Source organism: Ceratotherium simum, chromosome 13 (assembly GCF_057802395.1).
Source record: "Ceratotherium simum simum isolate JZ-2026a chromosome 13, ASM5780239v1, whole genome shotgun sequence".
NCBI lineage: Eukaryota > Metazoa > Chordata > Mammalia > Perissodactyla > Rhinocerotidae > Ceratotherium > Ceratotherium simum.
In genome coordinates, this window is record NC_141912.1 from 54,864,223 (window position 1) to 54,883,207 (window position 18,985).

The 18,985-nt window shown below is 36.2% G+C and overlaps 1 protein-coding gene across 1 annotated transcript in view; it reads right to left on the bottom strand.

Annotated features, from left to right (window-relative positions):
* The window catches only part of BMP5 (bone morphogenetic protein 5), a 110,782-nt gene extending 94,711 nt beyond the window's left edge, over window positions 1-16,071 (bottom strand). Inside the window, exon 1 of the mRNA XM_004424002.3 lies at window positions 14,876-16,071. Within this exon, the coding sequence (XP_004424059.1) occupies window positions 14,876-15,365 (490 nt within the window). The 5' untranslated portion in view covers window positions 15,366-16,071. The remainder of the gene's footprint in view (window positions 1-14,875) is intronic.
* Between the last annotated feature and the right edge of the window lie 2,914 nt (window positions 16,072-18,985).

Sequence of the window (18,985 nt, forward strand, 5' to 3'; positions counted from 1 at the left end):
AAGAATTATACCTTTTGTTCTAATAACTCATCTTCTAAGAACAAATTCTAAGGAAATGATCTGAAATTGTCAGAAATGTTTACTAACACTTATGTATAAAGATATCCATTGCAACAGAGTATATGACAGTAAAAACTGGAAAAATTGCATACTCAACAATAAAAAAATGTTTATGTGAGTTATAATGGATGATTTAGCTGAAATATTATTGTCATTAAAAACATACTCATAAAGAACAAATGAATAAGAAAAGTCATATACTAAAAATCAAGAATAACCAAGGGTACAACATTGCATAAACACTGCTCAACTCTGTGAAAAAGATGTATTTAAAAAGTATGGAAGGAAATATACAAAAATATCAACAATGATTGGTTCTAGAAAATGGAATTATAACTTTTTTCCTGCTTCTTTTTAATTTTGGATATAAAGTGACCAGAGTGTCAATGAATTAGATTATCATAAAGCTCTGCTTGCCATATTTCTAAAATGACTTTTATAGAATAGTATTTCCACATGGAGGAGTGTTTCTCAGAGGGAGGTCTCTATAACACTAGGCACTCATGGTGCTCTGTTAGGAGAGTTCCAGAGTCCAATGTGCATGTGAAACCATACAACTCATATCCTCCTTGCAGAGACTCACAATGCTCATTAGCATAATAAAGATACTGAGAAGTCTTGTCTAGAAATATAAAAACCCATTAAAGTTATTGTTTCTCAGCATAGTTCAAATTTATTTGACTACAAAATTTCAGATGACACCTCTTAAAAGGATGTAGAGATGCTTTCAATGAAATATACTTTAGGAAATACTGACAAAGAATTCTGATTAAAAAGAGTAAATGAAGGGCTAGCCCGGTGGCATAGTGGTTAAGTGCGGGTGCTCTGCTCCGGCAGCCCAGGGTTTGCAGGTTCGGATCCCGGGCGTGGACCGACGTACTGCTTGTCATGCCATGGTGTGGCGGCATCGTATATAAAGTAGAGGAAGATGGGCACGGATGTTAGCCCAGGGCCAGTCTTCCTCAGCAAAAAAGAGGAGGATTGGCATCGGATGCTAGCTCAGGGCTGATCTTCCTCACAAAAAAAAAAAAAAAAAAACAAGAGTAAACAATCGAAGTGCCCAAGATATTTGAATAATTATGATTAAGCACGTTCTTTAGTTATTATATGTCAATGAAGTTAGTTGAATTAAAATTAAACAAGATCTTTGACCTATTCATAAACAATAATTTTATCATCTGACTTCCTAAATACCTCTCAGTCTAAATAATTAGAAATCAGATACTGAGATTCTTTACACTTCTCTCTACATTACAATTGGGCTGTAGGTAGATTGGGTAGGAGTGGTTAGGTAAAGGGAAGAAGAGAGATAAAGAAAGTAGAATTTTTTGAAGGGGCAGGTGACATCCTAAATGCTTATCTTTACCCTGCAGCTACCTCCTGGCTTGCTTTTTATTTATTTATTTTTTTTTTGGTGAGGGAGATGGTCCCTGAGCTAACATCCGTGCCAGTCTGCCTCCATTTTGTATGTGGGGCGCTGCCACAGCATGGCTTGATGAGAAGTGTGTAGGTCTGCGCCTGGGATCCAAACCCAGGCCACCGAGGTAGAGCATGCAAACCTAACCACTATGCCACCAGGCTGGCCCCTTGGCTTTTTTTTTAAACAGAGATTAGTCCTCAGGAGTTTAGCTAAAAGTTTGTATAATAACAATGATATCTGCTTTTTACAATTCCCTTTTTGCTTGAGAGCTGAGGGGAACTGAAACTGAATTGTCCTCATGCACTCAGCGTTTTGCTCTGAGAAATGTTGTCGTCCCAGAAATATTTTCTTTTGGAAAAAAAAATTAATTATCCCAAGGCCTTAGCCTTTAATTCGTAAGATACCTGAGGAGCAGAAATAACATATTTAGCTTTTGTGTGGTACAGGGGCAATGAGAGAACTATGTGAAAAGAACTCACTTTATACATGCAAGAGATTAAGGCCATAGCTGCTACAAATCCAGAGATGTGTATTAAATGTGGAGTGTTCAACATTATATAGAACACAGAGATTTCCACCACAACTAGCAGGAAGAAGCAGAGGCTATCTGCCAGAGTTTCTATCTGCAGCAGCAGGAATTTCCTAACTTGTAGGTTGTAGATGGTCTTGCAGCCCAAACTCTCACTTTAGTAGGTTTCTCATGAGATTTACTAGCCCATCCGTGATTAGGTCAGGAAAGCTGGCCAAGGCCCTCACACTTCGCGGCAGGGCAGCCCTGCTTGTGTGGCCTTCGACACTGGCCAGCAGGTTGGCAGCTTTCCAGCATCCAAATGAACTCACTATTAGTTTGTTCCAATCTCCAACCACTGTTTTTGAGGCCTTTTACTGTTTGCAACTTCAATATTCTGCCTCTTTTCTATTTTGCCAAATGTTACTCTTGTTCACGCCGTCTGTCTTTTGAAGGTGGGAATCAACACAGATCACCTTTCCATTCCTTGTTACTGACCAGTCAGGTTACATGGCACAAAGGTCAGTACCCTTATTGTCTGCAAAGTACTTCTTCCTTTCTGCCTTGTGAGTATTGTAATTGCCTCCTTCCAAAGGCCACAGCAGTCCAGTTCAGAAGAAGGCCTATAAGAGCCCAACTCCAGGGATAAGACTCTTAGTAAACTCATTATTACAGACTTTTCCATAAAATATAAAGCATTACTAATGCAGTGAAAATATTCCAGAACCAATACATGAAATGTTTGAAAAACATATAGAATTTTACAAAGAGTTTGAACAATGTCCCAACGACAGCCTTCCCAATAGCATTTACAAAGGCAACACAGAATAGCAGTGAAGAGCCTAGACTCTGAATCCAGTTCCTCCTCTTACAAGATGTAGGACTTTGGACAAAGAACATCTCTGGGTCTCACTTTTCTCATCTGTAAAATAGGGTCACTTTTTGTGCGAATTAAATGTTAGCACTTGAAATGCTATTCGCGCACTGTCTTGCACTTCATGAGCACTGAATACATGCTGGCTGTGGAAGACAGTGCATTTCCAGTCGAGCAGAAAGCATGACAAGTCTTAAGTTCTTCTTCTACTTTTATTAGTTCATTTTGATGATCTGGTGTTTTGTTGATATGAATTGATAGGTAAACACCAAGAACTGTGATGGTGTACCAGTGGATTTAGACCCGCATTTTGCTGCAATATTCATTTCACAATCACAGCAGATTGTTGGTAAAGAGTAAATAGTTGTAAAATTTCGGTACTTTTCTCAAAAATCAACTTGAAGGAATAATTCCTTAATGCCCGATATCCTGAGTAGATTCAAAGCAATGTATTAAAGAGGTCTTTATACCAATTCTTGGAATTCTCTGTTATTTTCCACATCATACAATGTGCCCCCATCGACTCTTATTATAACCTGAATCCACATCATGTTCAGTGCGTACAGTAACAAAGTAAACAATGAACACAACATTGTTAGCACACGATGGAAGAAGTAAGGTAGGGTCAGGGGTCAAGATTTAGACAGATCAAACAACTGAATTTTGAAAAATTCTATGACCTTTTACCCTTATTTCCTGAGTACAACACAAATAAATAATGAGTGTTTAGGCCGCACTTATGCTCTGGAATGTGCACTAAGCATCGAGTGTAAAACATAAACCTTCTTTTTAAGTATTTCCTTTAAAACCACTGAAGACTCCATATTAATAAGGCCCTACAGCTATGCACGCAGGTTTCTGACAGAGTCCCTAAGACTTGCTGAAGCTTGAGTCTACCTTTGCTTTATGCCTTTCAGACTAAAAGGCTTCCTGAGGTTCTGTTTGGTAGTAATAGGCTTTTTTTCTTTTTTAATTTCTTTAAAGGGATTGAGGTTTGAAAAATATTTTCTGTATACACAGGAGGTTAATTCTACCTGGTTATTTAAATAACAAAAGAACACATTCTTGTAGATAATGTTTGTTAGTGCTTTTAATTTTACTTGGTGCTAGAATTTTTGTGTGATTTCTTTAAAGGATGTGACATTGAGCAAACAAATCCTGGCACAAGAATCAGGGATTCTGGGCCTAAACCTAGCTCCTCTTGCCCTGTGATCTTGGCAGTAAAACAGGCACATGCTTTTGCACAGTGCCTGGCCCAATAGTAGGTAATCAGTTTATGCTTGTCGAATGAATGAATGAATGACCTTTCAGAACTCCAGTTTCCACGGATGTATATTGTGGGATCATATTTACCTCTCTGAGTGCTATACACTGCAGTAATGTAGATGAAACCACATAATATACATAAAGATGCTTTCGAAAGTATACACCATTATCATTATTGTTGTTAAAAGTTGACCTGTTTTTTATAGTTTTCAAAAGTGGTTACTAAGCTAAAGAATAGTGGGAAAGAGCAAAAAATCTGTAGCCAGATTATGGTTCCAGGACTGATTCTGCCATTTACCAGTTGGGGGAACTTTGTAAGTCATTTAACCTCTGATAAGCCTCAATTTTCACATAAATAAAATGAGAATAGAAAAATATTTACCCACATCATTGAGATGCAGATTAATTGGAATAATGCATGCAAATCACTTAGTCTAATTCCCTACAGACAATACAAAAAGCTCCAGAATTGAATGATCATTTCAGCAGAGTGGCTTTCCTAATTGGAGTTCAGAAGTTTACTCAAGATTTTCATCATGAATCCACGTTTTAAAAAATTAAAACTAAAAAAACAAGTTGGCTTACTGAAAATCAGCATAAAAACTCTTTAACATTTTTTTCTCCTTCTTTCAAAGAGTTTTTTAGAAAGTGCCCATGTCTTCACAACCAAATATTTTCTAATTGTATGTTTTTACTTTGGCCTGCAATCGGTTTCCCCTTCTCCATAACAAGCAAGGAAATGGAAGAGGTAATATCTGAAACTGAAGTAAAGCCACGGGTTCATTCTAGGAATCTGACCAAGGGCAATACGAAAAGCACCTTTCAGCAGCACATCACAGAAAATGTTGCCTTTGTGTGCCCCAAGGGAAGCCCCACTGTCACCTGAAGGCTCTGTCGTGGACTGACCTTTTCCAGGACATCCTGACGAAGGAATACAGTCCATCCACAGTCCAACTGGAAGGCAGAGTCAATGAAATTCAAGGGTTCATTTTCTTTTGGAGGGAGGAAAAGTCACGTGCATAATGTTGCACAATTTCAGCAAGGCATTTATTTGACAAAGTCTGGTGGACTGGGTGTAGATCTCCTCCAACATTAGCATGCCACAGACGCTACTCCAGTAGAAGCAGCTGTGGTAGTAGTAAGGATCACTGAGTACTTTTCTCGTGTAGGCTTAAAGGCCTATGTCCTAACCTTATTAAATCTTAACTACAATTCTTTATTACGACCTCCACTCTACAGATGAGGAAACAGTTCCAATGAAGGGAAATAGTTTGCTTGAGGATATGTAGCTGTTAGGGCAAAGCTGGTACTCAAACCAGTCTGACTCCAAAGCCCTTACACTTAAACCCTACTGACATAAAGAACCAAATAGTTCCTTCTCTAAGCAAAGAAAACATCTATGAAACATTAATCATAAAGCCTATTTAACTGATCTTCACTTCTTCCCCACTAAATAAGTCTTCAACACCTGCATCAAGGTTATTTGTAGAGGAGCCTACACAATTTTCAAGTTGAACTCTCTCTTCCTCTGCTTTTGATAATTATAGAAGTAGAATCAGGTTAAAATTACCATCCTTAGCGGCTTTGAAGGGGAACATAGACTATACTAGACAGGAGCTCTTCTACTCAATGCTTGTGATTACAGGGCAGGGGGAGGGCTCTGGCTTCAAGGCTTAGCAGTGGGTTATTTATGAGAACTAAATAGCAGACATACCTGCTCCTCCGCTAACTTCTGCCTCTGTGAGTCACAGGAACGCTGCCAGAGGAGAAGAAAGGTAGCAAAGAAGAAAGACAATAATCCCAACTTACCTCATCCTAACATTATTTCTTCCTGCAACATTAACTGTGGAGAATACCACAATTCCATTCAGAATTCAAAAAGCTTTAACACGCGGTCATGCATCAATTCAGGAAGAATGACATAGAATTGAGAATAAACAGGCCTAAAGACTGAAAACCTGTATTGTCTTCATATTTGCTCTACATATTTGCATATTCTCTAGTGCTTCCTATACTGAGTTTTTTGACCAGCAATTATAGTCTACTGTTAGCGCTATAATCCGAAAGTGGTACTTCCCCCCGGGTTTTTGTTTTTAATTTCACTTTGCTCTAAAATAGTTTTAATATGCAATGTGAAATTACTGATCCATCTGAAAGACCTAGTAGTCAATTTTTTTTTATCTTAAGTATTGGCATATCCCAAGATCTATACTATTCTAGGATGAGATAGCTTAGGAGTGAATATGATTGGAACTTTTTCATGTTTAGAAGGTGTCTGATATCGAGAACCAGGCAGATCCATCAATCGACCCTAAACATGACCCTTATGTAAATTGGTTGAAGAAATTAGATCCCAAAGATTACAGGTGGGGAATTTTTAAAGTATGTGCATATTCAAGTGGGGATCAAAGAACCCCAAGGGGAAGAATTATGAACTGACTGACATGACAACCGTGGATTGAGCAAAATTTTTTTTTTTTTTTTGGTGAGGAGGACCAGCCCTGAGCTAACATCTGATGCCAATCCTCTGCTTTTTTCTTGAGGAAGAGTGGCCCTGGGCTAACATCTGTGCCCATCTTCCTCTACTTTATATGGGACGCCACCGCAGCATGGCTTACCAAGTGGTGCGTGGGTGCGCACCCGGGATCTGAACCTGCAAACCCTGGGTCGCCGAAGCGGGGCATGCACGCGCACTTAACCGCTTGTGCCACTGGGCCGGCCCCCCAAATTTTTTTTTTAAAAGGGCTATCTTGAAGATTATGACTCAAACTTTGGAGGAACTAAGGTGACTGGCAGTGGAAGGAACCACAACATGTGAAATTACTTAAATAATTATTGACTTTAAAAAAAAAGAATTTTTTTCAGCATACCATGCCTGTTTTTGCCAATTTACTTCACTAACTTGTGAAGCAACTAACTCTCACACTACATTGTGATTATCTCTTGAATTTTATAATAAATTAACTAGGACAAAGGTTAACATATATATCTGTAACTTACACTGAAATTGAAGTGATTCTAGAACTCTTGTTGACCTAACACCCAATATTCACTTATCTATTTGTGCCAAATATCTTCAGTTTGTGCCTCAAGATCCACTCTCCACATTTCTCTTCTCTGCTCTCTGCACTAAGAGGCTGACTCTCATGAGCTGCAAAATGCACTCCGTGGCCCTCTGGCTTTCAGTAAGGATCAGCCAATGGGAAACATGGCAGAGAAGTATCCTCTAGGTATTCATTCCTTAGTCTCCCTCCCTGCTGAGTATCTAAGGGTGGGCTGCATGGCATCTCTCACAAAGGACACAGTTCCTATCAGTTAGCCTCCCCATACAGCTCTCCTCTGGGTTTTCTGGTAACTGTTTCTGCCCCTGCCCAGGAGTGGTGAAGGCTCCCCTACTGTTCCAGGCACTGCATTATCCCGTTTTGCCAAAAAGCCCTGCCCACGACATTACAAACATTATAACGTTGAACTCTCCTCAAATGATTCAGTTTGTGCCTGCTCTCTCTTTCCCTCTGGGACCCTGTTACACCACTAGGGATGAAATAGGATAAACAGGACATGGTTCCTGCCATCACAACAAGTCATCAGATACGCAGGGCCGGCTTCATGAGCACGTGACCTGTGTAGCAGCACAGGGCCCCGCACGCAGAAGGGCCCCACGCTTGGTCTAATAATCTGCTGCCATTATCTTGGAATTCTTGATAATTTTTAAACAAAGGGCCCTGCATTTTCATTTTGCATTGGGCTCCACAAATTATTTAGCTGCTCCTGCAAATATGGTACAGATGACGTATACAAATGCAACTCTAATAACAACAATGGCCATTTATTGAGGTCTCACTATGTTCCCAATACTGTCCTTCAAGTTGTATGCATATTAACTCATTTAATCCTCTCAACACCCATTGAGGAAAGTGCTATCATTATCAGCACTTGTTAGATAAGGAACCAGAGGCATTTAAGGCACCAGAGAATTTAAGTAACTTGCCCCCGAGGTCACACTACCAGAAAGTGTAGAATATGGGATTCCAGTCCGGGCATTCTGGCTTCTTCTGTGCTACTCTGCTTCTGTGGTGGAAGCACAGAAAGGAAAGCAATTAGGTTTAATTATAAATTAAACCTAAAGCCATTTGAGCAGTAATATGCCATGGACTTAAGATCTGAAAATATACTGTGCCTCCTATCTAGGAAGGCTAATCACAAAGTTACAATAGAGACAGTGCACAACAAAAAATATTGAATTTCTCATACCATGACAGCCTAAGAATAGCTGAAGCGGTTTCTAAATGTTAATAAATCTTTTGATTTTGACGTATCTCATAGTCCTGAATAAAATCTAAATGAGATTTACATCTGGTAATCCTGACTTTTAAAAAATATTTTCTTTATTCCTAACAACACCAGAAAAGCTGTAAAACAACAAGAGCAATAAAAGTTGTTATTTACTTCCAAGAAGAAATTAAATAAACACCATTTCTAAGAGAAAATGTAATTGGTTCATTTATTTCTAAAATCCAGAATTGTTTTTTCTAATGCAAGCACCGATGCTCTAATGTTTATGAAAAGAAAAATGAAAGAATACATATTATGAAGACAGGGATCCTCTTCATCTTAGAAACTACAAAATAACACATACCCTAGTTTAATTTCGATATCAATCAAACGATTTAACATTATACAAGGTCTTGGTCCCTAAGTTGTATGTAATATTGATGTCCTTCACGCAGAGGATATGCACTCCAATTAGAGGATACGCACTCTCTTTGGTTATGGAGATTTGTTGTTGTTTTCTTTTCTCTCAAAACCACTAAAGATCTTTCTTAGAATCTACAAATGATTTTTTGTTTTCATTTTAAACGTTATACGCTTTAGTAGATTTTGTTTCTCGCTTTTTAGATTATAATTTTACCACAACCATTTAGCCAAGGCTCGTACAAATCCGGGGTTACGACTTGGTTACGTGGATTCCTGTAAACATCTCAGAAAAAGGCAGGTGAATACTCCCACTATTATTTCTATCTTAACTGTCATAATGTTAAAATCCGTAACTGGATCTTAAACATCCCAATCTGACATCAAAATCACAACAGATCCCTTCCTCCCCCAAATAAATGAGCTGGTTGTCAGGGCTGTCTGGTGTGTTTTAAAGGATATCTTAGCCAAGGGTATTATTTTAAGAGATGAGCAAATGGGGAGACCCCACAGCCAAGCCAATAAAATGTGAACTTAAGGTGCAAAGAAGCACTCATAAATATTGCTTAGAACAAGGGATTCATTGTTTCCCTCCAACCCTTTCAGTGGCTCCTCTGATCTCAGCCCCTCTCTGTGCGTCAGGGAAGCCTCTTCTCCTAACCTGTGGTTTTTTCAAGCTGTGCTACTACATTATTTATGACTGTCCGTGTGAGTAGCCGTCTGTATGTTCCTTGTACACACACACTGAGACCCCCTCCCTTCTCCCCACTTCAGCATTTTAGTGTGGAAGGATGAAAGGGTTTTCCCCTGGAGCTGATGTGGTTGGGATGTTGAATTAGCTGGTGTGTCAGTATGAGGTAGACTGAGGATTTCCCAACACATCCTCCACCTGCCCGGCCCGAAGACCAGCCTCTAATGACGCATTTCATTCATTTTCTTTCTTCCAAGGGCTTTTTAAAAAATATTTTATTTCCTTCTCTGTCTTATCCTCATTGTTCTCTGCCTCCAGCTGTTACTCTTGATCTCTTTATCCTCTCTCATCATTTCTTTTCAACTTAAAAAAGGAAAGAATAATTTCTTCACAGATATGACATGAGTATTAAATAAAAATAATATGAGCAAAAGCATTTTATAAACTAATAGAGAATGGCATTTTTGATTAGTGTTGTTGTGTTTTTACTTTCCCTTAAGTGTCCCCTTTTAAATTTTAACTATGTTATAAAAGAGTAAAGGCAAAAACAATTAAATTCTGTCAACGGGATCCTCAGGGAGTCGTGAGGAGGCAAAGAAGAATGGGACAGTGGAGAAACAATTATAGGGGATGGCAACAGCTAGAGCTGTTCTGATGCCCCGGGGAGCATTTCTCCTGATGGGTGATTTGGCACATCATAACCTTTCCTTCTCGACTAGAGAGAAAACAGGAGACTGTACCTAAATGATCAAGCTGTAACTAATTGATTTTCAGCTCATCTAAGCCTCCAGCTATGGAGAAACTAGGACCACAGACGGACCCCAGGAAGGGTGGGGGCAGTAAAGAGAGAGGTGCCAAGAGAGCCTGAGGCTAGAAAGACCTCAGAACCAAAAAGGAAAGGCCACCAAGTGTGAGGGGAGCCGGGTGAGGAGAGAGCGAGGTGACAGTAAAAAAATGGAAGAATGAAAGGGGAGGAGCTGGAGGAGGTGGGCAAGGCAGACCAAGCCCTTCCAGAGTGTGTTATCACACCTTCTCACTTCCAGCTGTTAAACTGCTTATTAAACTTTGAAACCTGGCTATTTGTGAGTGACTATTAACATGTGCAAAAAACTTTTAATTAAACTATGATTATAACTCTCTCTGCAGCCATGCCCATCACTTGACAATAAAATAGCTTTAAAAGAGAATAAGAATCTGTTCAGTCACATTTATGAATGCCAAGGTTTGTTGAAGAGAGAAAAAGGTCTCCATCCTCAGCAACTTCTTTTCTCTTCAAAAGTTAACAGTTTTAAAGAATGATTGTTTTACTCAATGTTAGCATTTGTTATTCGAGGCATAATCCATGAATATGCACCATAATGGTTTGAGATCATCTTTTCTCCCATCCCATCCTCCCCCTCAAACAAATATCTTGCATGTGTTTATGGGTGTGTTTATGTTACACAAGTGTTAATAACCCTGTTGGAGAGACTGCATAGATAGGCATCTTTAGGTAGATCTGTATATAAATTCCTCTTCACCAGGCACTTGAGTCAGCCAAAAAAAATGATAAATATCAATGGTGTCTTTCAAATCTGTCAACTGAGGACATGAGCATTTTTTCCTTCCAGTACCAGGAGAGTTTAATGACTTGAGGAAGTAAAAGGATAAGGGTTTAATTTAAAGTTCTGAAAGTATTTTTTTAACATGCTAAATATGTTATTATAAAATATAACAAAATGTAAGCATCACATTTATATACTTTTATGCTTGAGAATTAACACGTATTCTTGAAGTATGTCTAAGTACTTGACCCGAAGCCAACTGATCAGTGTGTCAAAAACCATTAATAAACCCAAAGTTCTTCTTTATCAGAGAAATACATGTAGACAAAGAACAATAAAAAGTAAATTTCCTGTGTTTACTGTTTTTTGTAATTTCCTCTAAAACATCTACAGTGTTATGCCATTTTAGTGATACTATCACCAAGTAATCAAATAAAAATTGGTTTCTAAATAAAAGTCCTTAGAAAGGCACTCTGTATTTATCTTTATGTAAACAGGAGATACACTTAACGCAAGCAAATTACCTAATCATTCTTTCATTTGCATAGATATTTGATATATAAACCAACCCTTAACATTTTTTGAAAAAGAGATGGTTAAAAAAAATTACCAGAAAGATATTTTTCTTACTAACAAAATAATGTGGTATTGACTAAGCAAAAATTCCACTGATATCCAACAGTTTTCGGAAAAAAACTGAGATGTCAACCTGTAAAAGCTATATACTAGGAGATTGATAAAAGTTGGCCTAAGAATAATAAATACAATAGAGTGGAAAGTGTCTCTTCACATAAGTAATAATTAATATTTGCTTCTTCAAAATGAACAAATCACTAAACTAATTTAAAGGTAAAAATAATGTGTTTGGTTTCATATTTAGCTGTTTACATTGGCCTTAGGGCAAGTTATTCACTTCTTTTTTTAGTAAATTCTAATCTACTTTTCACTTATGAACACAAAACTAATCTCATCTGAAATTTAAAAAATATTTTGTTAAATATGATTCAGAGTTTGAATTAAGTTTAATTGCTCTTTATGAGCAAAACTGGTGTTGGAAAAAAATGTTTTTCTGATGACAAACTAGTTGCAGAAAATGTTTCCTTTGACTTGAAGATGACACATGCAAGCATTAATAAAAAGGACGCTACTAGATCCTTTTTATATCACTCATCCTGTTGTGGGAAATGTCAACAGATTCTTTCCACACATTTAAATGTCCAGGTGACTTCCTCCGTACAAATCCCTTGCCTATTGCTAATTGGATCATTGGCCCTTAGTCTCCACTGGGTACATATCTTTTAAAATACTAAAAAAATACAATAAAATTCTCTTGAGTCTTATAAGGACATGAAACAAGTTGCAGATAATATTTGTTGATGAATGTTACATTAAGAAACTCTGAAATTCTTAGTGCGGTTATTGATGTTATATTTTTACCTTTTCTAAATATGCTTTGACCTATTTTATTATGTAAGAAATACAGAAGTTAAAGCTTTTTACTAAGTAGTGATTGGTTGCAAGTTTTGGATGTATTAGAAGGCATGGTGTAAGGATAATAAAATGAAATTGTGGTTCAGTTTTCCTCAGAGACTACTTACTAGGAAAAACTCAGTATCAGAATCAATTTGTCAGTAATTTCATGTGAGACATTTAGTACAGAATTATTAAATAAAGAAAAACAATATGGTTTATTATTGAGGATAAATCACTACTCAGCAGTTCAAGGCTGATAAAAATAAATAAAAATTTTCTGAAGCTTATATCCACTGTTGTTTCTCTAGAGTAATGAATAATTGCATTTCGTGGTATAGTTAATAAACTGCTTTGCTACTATAATCCAAACAATGTAACCAAAATTTCATTGATTAAAACTATACGTATTCTTCAATGATAAAAATGGTTCTAGAAGTCACTGAATAAAACTGTTTATTATTGGTTTTGGTTTTCTTATTCTATGTAGATTTATAAAAGGTAATGGCACACAGGTTCAAAAATCATACTTAATTCTTTTCTAAAAAACAAATACACTTCTCTTGTGAATGACCACAATATTCAATTATAATAAGACATATTATTAGAACAGATTCATGATTGAGCTATTGTTTTTTATAGTACATAACACATTCTCCCCTATTGGATTTTAGATGATCTGAACCAATTTTTTCAGTGATTTATTTTATGAATATGTAAATCATGCTGGATTGGAATTTTTCTATTAAAGTTTTAAAACTAAATTAAATTATTGAATAATACTTTAGAAATTGCTGTAAAGTAAAATATACCATGAGCCATATTTGCCTGCCACTTATACTAGGAAAAAACAATCAAACTAATTTAGAATTAAGTTATATTTTAATGGCTTGAAAGTTCCAAATGAAACCTGTTAAGTATATGTAGAAGAAAAGGCCTCCAGGACACTCGATTAGGGCAACCAATGATGACTTACTAAAACTAATAATGAGAGCTTTGTCTCTACTAACGTGAAACATATGATTTATTAGGCACCTTATCCTTCACCCTAGAATTGCCAAGAGCAAATGAGCAGAGTATATTAAGCAACATATATTATAAAAGCATCCGTGTGCTATTAGGATTTGCTGCTATCTGAGTTTTCAAAGAATATTTTCTTTGTGATATTATATGAGGAAGTTTTTAATTAAGTGTATAATAAAACCTGTCAATTTTAAGTCAAAGCAGATTGCATTTTTAAAACGAAGTTTTAAAAGTCCTTACATTAAAATGGTGTCAATTCTTTGAAGCTGATTAAATTTGTTGATAAAATTTTGTCTTTAAAAATAAATATATTCTATGGTATTTTTTTCAAATGTCTGAAGAGAGTAAATTTTCACCTTCGTTCTCTACTAAAACATTTAAGGAAAATTACAGCCCTTGTAAAATCATTTTAAATTGGTAACTCTTTAATATTATTATGAGATGAAATGTTGGGCACTAATTTACCATTTGATATTGTCAATATTTAAAAACTACCATGACAGTACTAGCATTGAGAAAAACATAATTTTCAAAATTATTCTCTAATAATGCTGCTAATTAAAGAACTTTCAATTAATTTTTTATCTCAAATGGAAAGAAAAGTTTTGTATAGATAAAGACCATTATAGCATGTTTTACATTCCTCTTGCTTCTGAAAAAAATCAAATAAGTATGATATATTTTAATCATTACAGTTAAGAAATGTTAGATTGAAACTTCTTTCCTAAAACATTTTTCTCAGAATTTCTCAGTCTCCTGCGAAAATCTTTGATAGTAATCTTTTACAATATTATTGGATCTTAGTTAGTTTCACCTCAATATTTTCACAGTAGTTGCCTCCTCTAAATTAGAGTTTGTAAGTGGCATATAAATATATACTTATATGTTTTTGAAATTACTAACAAAAAATGGTTCAGAATGTCATTTTTACTTTTCCATCTGTAAATGTCTTTTTCATTTTTATCATTATTTTTTGCCCATAGCATAGCTATGCTCATAAATTCTTTTTTTTAGACTATTGCTTGTTTATTCATACATTTAAGCAAGGTTGAAATTCTAACAAGATCTGAAAAGACCCAAGTCTACCCAAACCATAAGTGTTTCAATTTTAGCTTTTCCTTTTTTAAAAAAAAATTTATATATATGACTTTGTTGCCTAAGGCAAAATCTTACATTGCATCAATGAAAGAAAGGAAACAGAAGCTGGAGAGGAGAATTAAAGAAAATGACTTTATATAAACATGACGACCTACCAGGCAGCTACTTTCCCATTAGGAAAACTTAGACTTTGTAATAACATAGATTAACAAATAAATGAACAACATACCTAAATTGACAAAGCTCATGACCATGTCAGCATCATTCAGAAAGTTGGTATCATGTAGGCTGGCTAGAGGAGGGCTCTGGGTGGTCAGGGGAGCCGTTCGAGATAACTGTATGCCACGAGGATACCCATTGGGAGAGGCTGGGTATCCCTTTCTTCCTCCTCTCGTCTCTCCTGCCAGGGACGCCCTCACTGAATATTCCGACTCGTCGGGAGTTTCTTCATTGGCCATAGCATTGTATAGGTCCAGCATAAAGAGAGGTGCAGAGGAAGCTTGTTTTCCAGGTGAAAATGGTCTGGGTCTGTGAGGCAACCCCAAGATAGAGAGAATTTCCCTCTGTATTTCCCGTCTTTCGTGGTTCCGTAGTCTTCTATAAATAAAACTGGAGTGAACATGATTGTCTCCCAAACCTCCTTGTGCATAACCCACTAGACCCCAGCAGCTCCAGAGGAAACCCACAATACCCCTAAGTAAAAGTACAGTCAGATGCATTTTTGTCCAAAAGCAAAAAGTTGATATTTTTAGTCCTTCTTGTCCTCTTAAAAAAAAAAAAAATCTAAGTTCCTAGGAGGTACACTTTTCCAGTAGCTGAAAAAACAAATTCACCTATTCTTCATGACAGTGACATTTCTGAACACAACATCCTCACTGATTTTCCTGCCCTATTTTAAATATTTCGGAATATGTCAAGAGTAGTTAGTTCTAAGAAAGCTGAAACTCGGATTTCCAATTATCCACAGTTGTTAAGAGTTTTTGCTGCATTGATGTAGCAGGAGACGGCTATTATTATTTGACCAGATGACCTATGCATTCCTATATGAATTTAGGATAATCAGGCCTTTGGTATTTGAATTAATGAAAGTTGATCTTCCGATAAACTGTAGTTCCCAGAGTTATCTTCACTTGCTCTTGAGTTCTTCTCAACCCTTGAGCTCTTTCCAAGACAAATCCTGATTTCTGAATCACAGATCTATGCTGATCTGCACCTTGGTGTTGGAATATATATTTGTCCGGCAGCTTGGTGATAACTTTAACATCTTTTGTATCGTCTTAGTGTAAAATAAGACTCAAGGTTGTACTATTCAAGTAAATGTGTTTCCCTGAATTTACTTGAAAACCTTCCTCTAAGTCCATTCAATCCCTTTCTCCTTCTTACTGTTAATTCCACCTCCAGCAGGCACAAATATACCAGCCCTCTTCAAGGGAGATCTAAAGAGTAATGTAAGCACAACCCTGCTGGGAAAGAAGAGGCTTCTCATTGTAATTTGAAACTGGTAAAGCAAAAAGAACTTAACCCTTTTGCTACCAGAAAAGCCTCCATTTTCGCAATTTTATAGCCACGCATCAAACAAAGCACAATGATGCATAGGGTATATAAATTCTAGGGGGGGGAAAGCCAGTTTTTAAGCAGCAGACTGAAAATTTTGCCACCAATTTTATATAGTACTCTTTTAGATCTTTCTTTTAATAGTACATATTTAATACACTTCTATATTAAGTCTCAGGTTGTGGCTAAATTAACAAGATATGTCTCAGTCTATATTTGAGGTTATTTCTAGTTTTTATAAGTTATTAAAGTTTACTTCTTAAGAAATAAAAGAAGGGGTTGTAAATGGAGGTTAATTTGTTGTTTCTTAATGACAGCCAGATCTTTTCAGAATAAAATACAGTAGAGAATTAATCACTAGTAAATATATTCTAGCTCCCAAAGCAGTAGTTATAATAATTCAATAATGGTGATAAGACAGCCCAGCTTTAAGAGTCTTTAAATATCAAAATTTTAAGTAGGAAAGCATATTCATATTTGTCTTAGTACAGTTGAAATACAAATACTCTAAGATATAATATCAAGATTCTTTTAAGTCATTTTAGTTGAAATGTAAACAGACTTACAAATTAGATATTTCCCATAAATTGTATTCAGTACTTTGATTTGTTTTAACCCATGCAAATAAACACAAGTCAAGCATTCTTCATGACTACATGCAGATTGAAATTTGGGTTTTTAAAATTTGATGGGTATAATGGGGAAAGTGCACACCTTTCTAAAATACCGTACTTAATCCAAGGAAATGAGCAAAGTACGTGTTTATCCTTAATGTTTAATGCCTTTAAAATTTGGAAGTCCGCAATGTTTTTGTGCAGCTATAATTTTCCTTACAAGCTCTCATTTAACCTTAGGGCTCACAGTACTTTCATTGTCTGGGATAGGATTCTGATACCAGTGTAGATTTATCGAGCAAATTCTAGAATTATTATGAAATTTTAATGTTTTTCCTTTACTCTACCTGGAGGCACCTGGCTTCTTGTTTAATTTCTTTTTAAATATTTCCTCTGAGTGTCTAAAGCAAAGCCATATTTCTCACAAGTCTTCAGTTTATTGGTGAAGGCAAGATAGTGAAAGAGCTTGCAGAATCTTATTGTACACACCATTTTTTCGGATACAAACTCACTGCACTAAAACTTGATGATGCTGTTTAATATTTGCCCTACTGAAAATTCTTTGTTAACAGCCATGTAGGATGCCACAATAGCAGACTCACATACTGACAGACGTGAAACACCTCTATAAAACTGATATCACATGAATAACAGTAGAGCAGTTTGGAAGTAAGTGAAGGAATATCTTTTCAATAAGAAATGGTTTAAACCACTAACATTCTTGAAATTGTTTATTTCATATCCAAACCAAACTAAGAATTTTTTGGTCATTGGTACAGATTCAAATCAAGTACTTTGAGACAAAAAGCTTCTCCTCTGCATTTATAAAACATATCCCAGATAAAGTATACTACAGTTTTCCTCCACATTTTAAAATAAATTATCAAGGTTATGAATTTGCTTCATGCCTCTAGAGCACAGCATAGAGTTACAAGTAAAAACTGGCCACGTTAGAGGAAGAAAGAATTCTTACTGTCTCCCACATGTGAGGATTTTTTCCTAAGATACAAGTGAAAAATAAAAATGAGTCTAGGTGTCACAAGTCTCACAAACTCATTTTCCCAAAGCATGATTTATAATATCAATCAGTGTAATAGTAATTTAATTGCTTAACCAGGCATATAACCTACCTCTATATTGGAAATCAGTTGCTAATATTCTTGGTCAGAATTTTGAGTATCCACCCTCCCTCCACCTTCTCTTCCAACTCAGACTAGATTTGGCAAACATTCATTTTTCAAAAGGATCAACATGTGCAACGAGAGGAAAAAAAATAAAGAAGAAAAAAACCTACCAGGAATAAAGGGGAAATACTAACCACCAAAGGAAAAGTCAGAGTCATTTTCAATTAAAAGTAAATGTATTTTATCACATCATTTGGAATCCCAAGTAGATTTGTATCTAAGTACGAGGGCAATTTGAAAGACAAAGTATTTTGCAACTGCAAGGTATAAACATTTCAAATTTCAGAACATGTATTTAAAAGTTGTATAAGTCATTGAACATACTGAATAAATATAAGCTGAGAAAGGCGTTGGGACAGGAGAAACGTCGAGAGTGTTACAAGAATTGTTCTTAAAGATAAATACATTTCAAGAAGAGCCTTCATAAACACCCACCCCTCACAATGTAGTATTTGCCTGGGGTATCTACTAATGTAAGTGACCTTCTGGTGGAGAATAGAGACAACTGAATCCATGTGAGAAGTATTTCTCCACTGCCATTCTTTCTGTTCATTTTTCTCTTTCCCTCACTAAAATTTGACACATTTAGCCCATGAATATGTAAACTATGTCCAATAGACTGATTCCATTTTTTCCCAACCTTTCAACAGAAACTTGCTCATAAGAAAGTTGAAGCATTTGTAAATCCATTTTGTTCTGGAAGGGTCTTTCTATTTCACTTCTGGTTCTGTTGTTGCTGTTGTCGTTGGGTTGTTTTCTCCTTGAAACAAAAATTACTAATTGAAAGGTACGACTGCAGTGAGAGACAGATACCCAATATAAATGGTATCTGCATTCCTAAATTATCTCTCAAGTTTGGAAAACAATCCCAAATTATTTGAATGGGATCATAAAATTCTTACGCAGGAGCTATCTTAGGTGGCACTGGTGGGAATAAGGGGCAAGAGTGGGAAGGAGAACACTTAGGAGGTTGAAGAGGCCGGCAGC